This window comes from Micromesistius poutassou (genome assembly GCF_964030765.1).
Source record: "Micromesistius poutassou genome assembly, chromosome: 13".
NCBI classification, from domain to species: domain Eukaryota; kingdom Metazoa; phylum Chordata; class Actinopteri; order Gadiformes; family Gadidae; genus Micromesistius; species Micromesistius poutassou.
The window spans coordinates 13,683,371-13,694,624 of NC_140283.1; the positions used below are offsets into that span (position 1 = coordinate 13,683,371).

The 11,254-nt window shown below is 41.3% G+C and overlaps 1 protein-coding gene across 1 annotated transcript; it reads left to right on the forward strand.

Moving 5' to 3' along the window:
- The first annotated feature begins 335 nt into the window (after positions 1-335).
- tbc1d15 (TBC1 domain family, member 15) lies at positions 336-10,992 on the forward strand. The gene is made up of 17 exons (XM_084476923.1): positions 336-397; positions 976-1,077; positions 1,300-1,374; positions 1,693-1,834; positions 2,576-2,783; positions 3,639-3,741; positions 4,023-4,217; positions 5,023-5,151; positions 6,149-6,252; positions 6,465-6,559; positions 6,837-6,953; positions 7,139-7,239; positions 7,719-7,818; positions 8,010-8,107; positions 8,392-8,508; positions 9,004-9,090; positions 9,660-10,992. The coding sequence occupies exons 1-17, from the start codon at positions 374-376 to the stop codon at positions 9,864-9,866; spliced, it is 2,004 nt and encodes a 667-aa protein (XP_084333049.1). The 5' UTR covers positions 336-373; the 3' UTR covers positions 9,867-10,992.
- The last annotated feature ends 262 nt before the right edge of the window (positions 10,993-11,254 follow it).

Below are 11,254 nucleotides of genomic sequence, written 5' to 3' on the forward strand. Positions count from 1 at the left end.
TAATTATTAGAACAAACTGCTATAACGAAAATATAACATATTTATATATTATATTATATATGTTTGGTTTTTATTGTATATAAAATATGTTCCTTAATCAGGAAGTTGAAAGAGGCCCTGTTTTGAGGTTTTGGGTATTTCTCTTTACTGTCAGTATATTAACAGACATATTTTGGAATAAATCAAAAAAATAAATAAATCAAACACCCAGACTAAATGACAAAAAAATAAAAATAAAAATAAGATTCACCTTGTGGCACACACGTCATCATTCACTGGGCCTGCGCGTTCCCCAACACGGAAGCTGAGGTGTCACTGTTGTTTTGGTAGTTGACAGGCACGTGAGTGGTTGTCGTCATCGACGGTAGGCGACATGGCGGCGGATACTTCCCAGAAGGTAGTGAACAATGTTAAACGGTTAAATCGACTGGCATTCCGTATAATGCCCGTGGCCAAGTTGTAACTTCGCAAATTGCGAGTTCGTGTTCAAAATCAGCTCCGTCGTACTTGTCTATACGTCCACATTAGCCTCATACGCTGTAATAGCGGAGGTTAGCCAATAGCGAGCAGCAACGTCGGCTGCTAGCGTTACAGCATTCCGTCCTGCTGAACGCCACGATAGCACACAGTGTTGTGGTGATCGGGGTCCGTGGCGTGCCCGCGTCTCCAGCGTGATGGGTGTGAAGGGATGGGGTTATGATCCCAACGTACAACGACTTTTTCCATACATGTAAAATGCATAGACAGTATAATTTGTCTTTAGCTAACTTTAGCAACAGCTAACCGAAAATAAAAGCAACAGGAAAGCCAAGTGCTTACAACTGAGCGATGACTTTTAGAAATTTTATTTTACATATATATATATATTACTAGTGTTGGTTTTTACCTTTCCACTATGACATGTGGTATTAAAACCATATTGCATTCTTAGATTATCCAACGGTTGCTAACACTATTTTTTTTACTTTGTATCAGGTTTTATTTGAACAGGATGGAGTTTTCATACATTCAAACAGTAATGATGACTGCATTGAACAAGATCTGCTCGTTTCTGGGTCCATTCGAGTCGTTGACAAGGTATTGTTTTCCAAATCCTGTAACCGAGCACAAATATCGACTCAAGGTGCTGGTGGTAAACATTGCCAACGATAACTGTGATACGATCATTTAAATACTTGACATTTTCCAGTGTCATTTTTATTTAAAATAGTTGACCTCTGCTAGCTCGTGTGCCACAGTTTCCAGGAATGTTGTGAAGCTGTTTTCCATCTGTTAAAAATCCTCTCCCGTGTTATCCAGGATGGGGAGGTCCTTGTTGAATACAGACCTTTGGAGGACTCTGTCGACCCATCAAACATGCTATGTGCTGGCAAGGTTTGCTCTCTTGACATACTCCATTACAATCATTGAGAATTAAATATTAGTTTACACTATTATTCTAAACGTTCCATTGCCTCTACAGTTATTCACAATGTAAGTAGTCCAAATCCAAAATATGTATTTGTTTTGCTAATTTAACAGAGATGCACAAAGGGAGATATGATTGGATGTAAAATTACAAGCCTGTAAAATAATGTATTTTTAACCTGAATCAACATTTACCACAACAATTACCAGATACATTCACCTCTGCCAGCTAATATAGTGGGAGCATAGTAAACCACATGACAAACCCATACATTTGCATTCCAGGATTCCAGTTCTGTCATGGAATGGGGCCAGAGTGCAGAGGAGAGGCCCCACCAAGGGCTGGAGACTCAGCATAGCTATGAGACAGAGTGGGATATGGTGAACGCTATCTCCTTTAAGAAGAAGACCTTCTCCAATGGAGATGGTGGGTATTTCATCCATGTGGCTATCCTTTTTAACTCCTGTCTCCCTCCGGCAGGCAGTTGCTTGTTAGTTAGTATGTTTGTTTTTCAAATCAGGAATGAATGATAATTACTTGAAACTAGCTGAATTTTCAAATCCTTTATAAGCTATGATATATAGGTAGTGCTGCATAATTACTACATTTTTGGCCATTGCAATTATTAAAAAAGATCAGATCAGATCAGAATCAGATTTTGTACGCCTGTCCGATTAAAATCAATTTGTAAACCATTATAACTCAGCAATAAGTGCTCTAACGGATCACAGGAATTGCAATTAAGGGTGATAGAATCTTCTGTGTCCATGCAAGTTTTTTGTAATCACTACCACTTAATATATGACACGAAACAGTGTGAAGTTGACAGGTTAGCAAATTTAATTGATAATCTGTTCATCACAATGAAGTATGACAATCTCAATATTGGGCAGAATTATCGCAATAATTATTTTTGTCTTAATCATGCAGCCCTTGTAAATACAGTTGTAGGTCCTCTGAATTGATATTATCAAGAATGTTTCCCAACAGAGCCCAAACAGGCTCGCATTCATTGTTCAAGAATGTAAATAACATTAAATAACATTAATACGGATAATATTCATTGTGCAGATAGTTTCTTCCACCATCAGAGGTGTTCCAACAGTCTTCTAGAATGTTCTGAGAATGTCATGAGTCCAATCCTCCTCTGGCCTACATCACCCTCAGGTGCCCTGAACCACAGCCACGAGAGGAACCGTTGGGCCTTCACCTTCAGCATCAGTGACCTGCGTACCATCACAGTCAAAGTGGACAACTGGTCCTCCCTTTTCTTCAAGCTAAAGGAGGCCTCCGTCTCCCTGCCTATTCTCTACTTCCACCAAGGCGGCATCACCGAGTTCCTGGACAGCCTCCGCAGATGTGCCATGCTAAGCGAGTGAGTAGAACGTTGCAGAACCATAAATCACAGCTTGTCACTGCAAGTAGAGAGTTGGCAGTAGCCAGACATTGTCAGACGGATTCAAAAATGCGTAATACTCTGGAACCTCTCAGTTAATTTTCAAGTGGCGTTATCAACCCTGGTTACATTATTTACGTGTAATGATTTGAAATTGTACAGTAAAAAAAAAGTACAAAAATAATCCCATTATACATTCTTATGCACAAGTCCTTTGGGGCAATTGGTGTTCAGTTATGTGTCCTGCCTTCTGATGTGTGGCCTGGTAACCACTCATCCTACCATGAACAAAACATCAGGTTAGATAACATCCTGGTCAGCCCAGGCAATGTGCTTCCCTATCTTGGCCCAGATAGTGGGTTTTTATTAAAGTTCTTATCAAAGCCCGTTCATAATAGTCGTCTGTTTTGAGTGACAGGCATCCTCAGGAGCAGTTTCCAGGCAGGTTGTGATGTCACGTCACGCTGTTACCTCTTCCCGCCTTGTTTGCCCTTTCATGAACGTTTTTAACCCCGACAGTGTTTGTGTGTGTGTCCAAAGTAATATGTACTTAATTAGTGGCTTTCAAATCCTTTAAATACTATATAAATATTTTCCGATAACTTTCTTGTTAGGAGTTTTCCGCAGAATAACAACGTGTTATCACATGGCGCTACTCACCATTGAATTAAGGGCAGATTTTTTTGGGGCAGTCATCCTCCTGACAGCCCTACAATGTTGCAAACCCTATCACACTACACTGAAGAAAACAGTCGACTTCCCTGCATCTCTTGACTGGGGCTGTATCAGGTCTGAAAGGGTGTGACGTGAGTCCTTTTTTATGTGTGTTCGAAGGTCTCCAGAAGATGAGAGCTGTCTGCTGGTCAGCACTGTCAACAAAACCCTGTCCCAGTCCTTCGAGAACCTTCTGGATGACAACAACTTTGGCCTTGTCCATGTAAACAGAATATTGACAAAAGACAAATAGCATACATTATAATAATCTCATGTTGTTCTTTTTGACGTGTCTCAATTTAGTTACAGCTTAATGTGTTAAGAAGGGTTAAGAAAAAAATTAACTATAGTTTCACTATTTCTTTAATTCCCTTTTTCCCTTCATCTCAAAGTATAAAACTTATTCAGGCAGTGCCCTGACTGCTGCCGTTCGATTCTGACACTGACCCGTGGGTTCATTTGAGGTCACTATCAACGTGACCGTGTCCCTTTACCATTTGTTAGAAGCTGAAGAAGGACCCGTATGTGACGACGCTGGGCGGCTTCTCCAAGGTCACCAACTACCTGTATGACGCCTTCCGCGGCGCCGAGGAGCAGCAGCGGCGGCCCCCCGAGGAGGTGGCTGACCTCCTAGGGGAGGTCATCCCAGGGCTGGAGATCAACCACCAGGAGGAGCCCGGCTTCGAGGTCATCACCAGGGTGAGTCTGGGTCTCTGGTGACTCTACCTTCTGTTGCTGCTCTTGCAACAGCCACACAGAGCCCACACAGAGTTGGACGATCAAAGATTTGAGTTTCCAATTGGTACAAATTGAACGTTTGACCTCACTATCAATTGCACCGAAGTAATACAAAAGCAGCATTTGACTGCAGGCATTTAAGACCTATAAAACCTTTCTGTTCCCCATGGTGTGCCAATATAGAAAGTCAATATTTAACTATTTCATACAGTCTATGTGCGATTAAATGTCCAACATGAGAAGTATCAAGTTATGGTCTCCTGGGTGGGTATACACCGCTAGACACACTGGGTCTAATGCCAGTGAGCGTGTTTTTAGTTCCCCACATCAGACCACTGTAATATCTTTCTATCTTTCTAAAAACAACAGACTTTCACACTTATTTTAATAAACAACCAACCTCCTTTCACTTTCAGTTTTGAAGTGGAGACTTGCATTATTACAAAACCCAATGAACGCCTTGGAAAATCCTCCCCTGGCCAGCCAGTAATGTTGGTGAACAAGTTATTTTATACAGTCTCTCAAGAACAATGCATGCAACGCCAAAGGATTTCCTTTTCACTTGTTGTATATCCTTTATTAGTACACATTGACTAGAGTACGCATTTACAGCCCCTCAACATTCAGTCATTACTTCCCTATTTACTGCTCCCACCGATGTTTATTTATTCGAAGATATTTAATTGATGTTATGTTGTGACTCAGTTTCTTCCACACAATGTCATGTTTAAGAAATCGAACCTGTACCTCTGTTTGGCTGGTTCAGATTGACCTTGGAGTGAGGCCAGAAGTCCAGCGGGGGGAGCCACTGTCTGCAGAGCAGTGGGCGGAGCACCAGGACGCAGAGGGAAGGATAATAAACATCCCTCATCTCAAGCAAGTCATCTTCAAAGGGGCATGTTGAGTATATTACCATTATTATTATTTTATTACAATCACAGAGCCTCTTGAGATCATCCGGATCTCGCAAATTCACATTCTGTGGTCGGTAATCTACTTATTACCTTACTTATTACTATCTACTTTAGTTATTTTCATAATGTGAGGCTGTGTCCATATGTGGAAATCAATTGCAATTGCCATGGCAAGAAATATATCTTGAATATATATTTCTGAGTGGTCTCGCGATTCCAACCTTCACCCCCTGCCCAGAAACTGGACATTTCTCCTGACCCAGTCATCACGAGTAAACGACTAAAACTACTGCTTATCTTGCATCGTATAAACAAGCTATATTTAAGATAGACTTAAAATGCCAGCATAAAAAAAATATTTATAGCAGTCACCCTTTTTTTTTAGAACTTAACAAGGAAATTAAAGTCTGGGAAGTTGTTTAATTTTCACAATGTTGCCATGGCGACTACATTATATCCCCAAAACTGGCTAGTGCTGCTTTTGTCACACTAGGCTAAATGGAATCTTCTATAGCTATGAACGTTTGGACATAACTAAGATAGCAACGAAACGTAAAAAGATAGTTAGATTGTTTTTTTTTATTTGATGGAGGTTGTCTTGGAACAATAATTTTATGATGCTCTTATAACTGAGAACTTTGGCTGTTACTGTCTATAAATTAAAAGGTTAATTTAATTGATATGAGGGCAGACATATAACGATGGCAACATCTTTAATTTATTTATTTATTTATTATTAAAATAAAACTTAAGAACAGCGTTCATTGTTATCACCTCTTAACAGACAATGATGTATTTTGGATGATCATTTGGAATTCAACTTCCAATGCTAGACAACTCATAACTGTTTTTGCGATGCAGAACTGACTGCAATGATTGCCAAATACATTGATTTCTGGGTTGCTAGTTGTATTTCCGAACAGGAGACGGTATCGAGAACCGCCCCATTAAATCCAATGTTTTTGTGTGATGGAACAGGGTCTGTGTCACATGTTGAGGAAGGAGGTCTGGAAGTTTCTGCTGGGATATTTTCCCTGGGACAGCACCCTGGAGGAGAGGAAAGCCGTGACGAGAGATAAGACGTATGCTTCTTCTTTTCTACACATTCTGGACTGGGTTGCATAAGCTCTCCCTGTTTGGCTGTTCGGTTACCAACATACTGTTACAAAGCTAAAGCAGTACTGTTTCCCTCCTGCATTTAACCATGTCATTACAGGGAATGAATCCAGTCTTCCAATTGTATTATGCCCCGGCTCCTGTGTTTATAAACTCTTCTGTCACCTGTGTCTTAAAGGGATGAGTACTTTAGGATGAAGCTGCAGTGGAAGTCTGTGAGCGAGGAGCAGGAGAGGAGAAACTCGAAACTCAGAGACAACAGGAGTCTCGTCGGTAAGTCTGAGTCTTGCTGCGTGTGCTTAACCTTCACCAGGTTAGAGACACCTCATCACCCCTTGTAGTGTGTCACACTTATTATGGCAGGAGGGATTTTGTCTGTTTTCAACTTGGTGTAAAGCCATCAATTTACAGTAATTGTAGATGTTTCGCCATTACAGCTCTTTTGCGTAAAGAACCCATATGTGCCCGACCATCTCCGTTAGATGAAACTGATGGCAATGCATCATAGTGTGGAAATAAGTGTTCCATTCCACTCTTCCTCTGTTCTCAGAGAAGGACGTGAACCGAACGGATAGGACCAACCGGTTCTATGAGGGCATCGATAACCCAGGCCTCGTCCTGCTCCATGACATCCTCATGACCTATTGCATGTACGACTTTGACCTGGGTGAGTGGATGAGACCTCGACAAGATGTATATTCTACTGAAATGTACACTATACAAACTGCAATGCTCAGCTAAAAGTAATAAACTCAAAGTGAATAAGAGAATATATCTCACCAGGTCAGCATAGGTCCCATGGTGTAGGAAGCATCCGATTAAGTTGTTGTGTGTGTGTGTGTGTTTGCGCAGGTTATGTCCAGGGGATGAGCGACCTTCTCTCTCCGCTCCTCTTTGTGATGGAGAACGAGGTGGAGGCCTTCTGGTGCTTTGTTTCCTTCATGGACCAGATGGTAAAGGGTCTCTTCATCTAGCTTAAAGCTGCTGTAGGTACGATTTGAGAGTTGTAAAGAGAGGGAGAAGAATAGAGAATGATTTTGAAACAAAAAATAAATAAATAATCATACCCTCCCTCCCGGTGATATCCTGCCATTGGGAAGTGTTGAATTTCACACAACTGTGATAAACAGAAAGGCTGGATTCCCCGAACCAATCACGCAAGAGCTCTCTCTGATTGGTCAGAAATTAGCCAGAGTGGTCAAAATCGGCTCATACAGTCAACATCGAAACGGATATTTTCGATATATTCACAGCTCATTTCCCTCACCAATAGCTGAAGGATGGCTGTGCCATGTATTTCATTACATTCAAATAATATCTTACCTACAGCACCTTTAATCACATGGTTGAACTGGATGATACATGACGTTTGAAGTCACTATTAACATCTCATTATGACTTTATGTGTGTGTGTGTGTGTTGGCGTGTGCAGCACCAGAACTTTGAGGAGCAGATGCAGGGCATGAAGACCCAGCTGGTCCAGCTCAGTTCTCTGCTGAGACTGCTGGATCTGAACTTCTGGAACTACCTGGGTACACCAAACATCCCGACGCACACACAGCCCCTCACCTCCTGCTGTACACACAAAACGGCTGCGTTGTGACGCACATTGCTAGCAGCCCAGAGCTCTCTCAGAACAGTGCAGCTCTGAGCGTGCCTCCACTGGCAGCAAGAAGATATGTGTCTCGTTTCTCACCGGTCCTCTTTTGTTTTGTATTTTCAGAGTCCCAGGACTCAGGATTCCTGTATTTCTGTTTCCGCTGGTTACTGATCCGTTTTAAGCGGGAGCTGAGCTTCCCGGACGTCCTTCGACTTTGGGAGGTACGTTCGTCATCCTCAGACAGAGCCCCCTCTTCTGGCCTCAACCCCACACCCCTGAGCCATTAACAGATTGTCACTGTGATTTTAAAGAGACAAATTCTAGGGGTGGTGCTGAACACAGATGAGGTGGTTTGGGTCTAAAATATAGTTATTATTTTTTTATATGTTATTGGTTTACGATGGGTTTATGAAGACTAGCCCATTCGCACAAAGCTGTGCCACTGACCGCTCTTGTGATGCACAATGTGTTTCAGTGTGATCAGCTGCCCCACCTCTTTCCCCAGGTCATGTGGACGGGCCTGCCCTGCCAGAACCTCCACCTGCTGGTCTGCTGTGCCATCCTAGACTCAGAGAAACAGAAGATCATGGAGGAGAACTATGGCTTCAATGAAATCCTCAAGGTGAAAAAACATTGTGTTGCATTGTGTCTCTGTTTTTAGTTTTAGTATGTATCTAAATAGATCTAAATTATGTTAGATGACATTTGTTCAAATGTTAGTTATTTGAAAACAAATGCAGAAAAAGAACAATAGAAAATTAAATTCATAACTAGGAACAAAAGAGAAAAAAAGCCAACAGCCATCAGTAACAAAAAATCCTCAGAGAAAAACAGGAATGTATTTTATAACGATCCATGAACCAAATATTTAAATTGAACTGCAACATTAAGCAGCACATTTTTTTATTTGTACTTGATAAATGACTTAAACGATTAATCAATTTTCAAATCTAGATTTGATTACATTTTTGCAGATCACCTAAACGATAAAACGACTAATTGTTTTAGCCCTAGGAAGCAAGGCATTCTTGAGACTGAGTACCACCATGATGTTGGAGTCATGGTTATTATGATGAAGGTTTCCCTGAACTTGTCGATCTCCCTGCCTCTCGAACAGCATGTTAATGAACTCTCCATGAAGCTGGACATAGAGGAGATCCTCCGTAAAGCAGAGGCCATCTGCTTGCAGATCAAGGGCTGTAAGGTGAGTTCACTTTGTAGTACACAAACCATGCTGCAAATCAAATAATGCTAATTAGTGATCGACCGATATATCAGCTGGCTGAAATATCGGGCTGATATTTTTGTGCCGATACACGTTCACCGTATTTCTTTTATTTTTTATTTTTCCCCCCCCGGCATGATTTACAAACACAGTGAACAGTAAATGTTCCTTTTTTAAATTGAGACTTGTAACATTTGTTATCATCATTGTGTCATTTTTATGATTTTTATGAAATTGAGGGAGCAAAAGCAGTATTGTGTCCAAATATGGGCTCCAGAAAATCGGCAGCCCGTATCAGTCATCGGCTAAAGCTGATGAAAAAAAATTGGTATCGGCATCGGCCCTGCAAAATCCATATCGGTCGATCCCTAATGCTAATGCTGTAAACCGAATTGGAATTCTTATTGTACTTAATTTCCCTATGACCACCTATGGAAGGGATTATTATGTGTTGTGCAGTGATGGAGGTCATTACTCGGTTGAACTCATTGAATCACACACTACACCTCATATTTGATGTTGTTTTTCTTGTCGTACATCCTCCACAGGATCTGCCCCATTCAGTCAGCGACATCATGGGATGCAACACGGACGAAGACGCCACAAACGCCCCCAGGTCAGAGGGCACGGAGCCGGCAGAGAGGAGCCACTCCCCCTCGCCAAGCCCCACCCACCGGGGGCAAGCCTTCTCCAACGGCCACGGACACTTGAGAGAGAGCTCTCAGAATGGCTGCAAAGTGTCCTTTGTGTCATAGTGAACGGAGAGACCTGAACCTCAGAGACTGGGGCCGTCCACTGGGGAAACCTTCCCGACAGGGTCAAGCTGGCTGTCCCGGAATAGGAACGCCACTCCAGCCGTCGCCTTGGGATCAGGAGCCTTGATGATGATGAGAGATGGATGGAATGTAAAAAAACAAACAAAAAAGGATTTAAGATTATTAAGAACCTTATTTTTGTAATTTCTTGTACCATATTGTCTTTTCATTGAAGTAGTCATTCCTGATGGTAACTACGTTTTCTAAAGGTCGGCTGAGATTCTTTGGTGACTTAGAGTTGTGCTGCTAAAATGTATTACTTCCCCACGCTCAATCATGCTTCGGTGATTAAACAATGAACTAATCATTTTTTTACATCAATAATCTAAACGCTGAGTGTAGGATTTTTGGTATTCTTTTTTGGCATCCAATTTGGCAGCTGGTGTATTGCTGTTTTTTTATTTTTGAATTGAGCCCATCTTCTGTTTGAAACTGTGACGTACAGTGTATCAAGATATTCACCCAATGTATTAGACAGCTTGTATAACAGTTGGATTCAGTATTAACGAGGAACGGTCAAGTTTCCTCGGAGTTTCTCCTGCTGTATGTAGTGTTACCGTATGTTTAAATTGAATGACCCCTGCCCGTGACCCCCACTATCAGCCTTTACATTACTCTGGACCAGCAGTGGTCCTCTCTGCCTCCAAAGTTTGAATGCCAGTTCTTTATTTAGGGTTTATTTTTTATTCTAACTCTGAATCGCCCATTTGTACCCTGAGAAATCTGCTGCTTGATATATCGGAAGTCGTGCGCCTCAATATCTACTACATTAAACTAACACCTCTTTTATGGACTTATTTTGCAATTAGCCAATTTCTCTAGAACTTGCTTTCAAAATTTGAAAAATATTATTAGATATTGATTTTTCTATAAATGTAACATGCATAGATGGTTTTGGAAGGATGATCAGTTTGATGATTGACAACTTGACAACTGATTGATTTTAAATTGATTTCACTTTGCTTTGCCAGCAGGATGGAGTGAGTCTGGTTGACCAGCTTTGAAAATGATGTGTCTTTAAATCTCATGGCCTGGACATGACACTATGGGGCAATAAACAAACAAACAACTACTTCAGGGTATGGTATTTTACTCCTTGTGAATCATTTGTGATCCTGCAGAACATGACGTATTACTCTCATGCTTATTATTTGGCAATGGAAGCACAACAAAATCCTTAACTTTCAATCAAAAGTGTATTAATGTCCTTACACTGCACACACTGGTCAGGTTTATTGCTGTTGCTCTTCATCAGGGTGATGGTTTCAAAGGACTGCAGTGCAGGCCTACATTTAAAGGACAGGTGAATGGCACCACTTATAACCTCA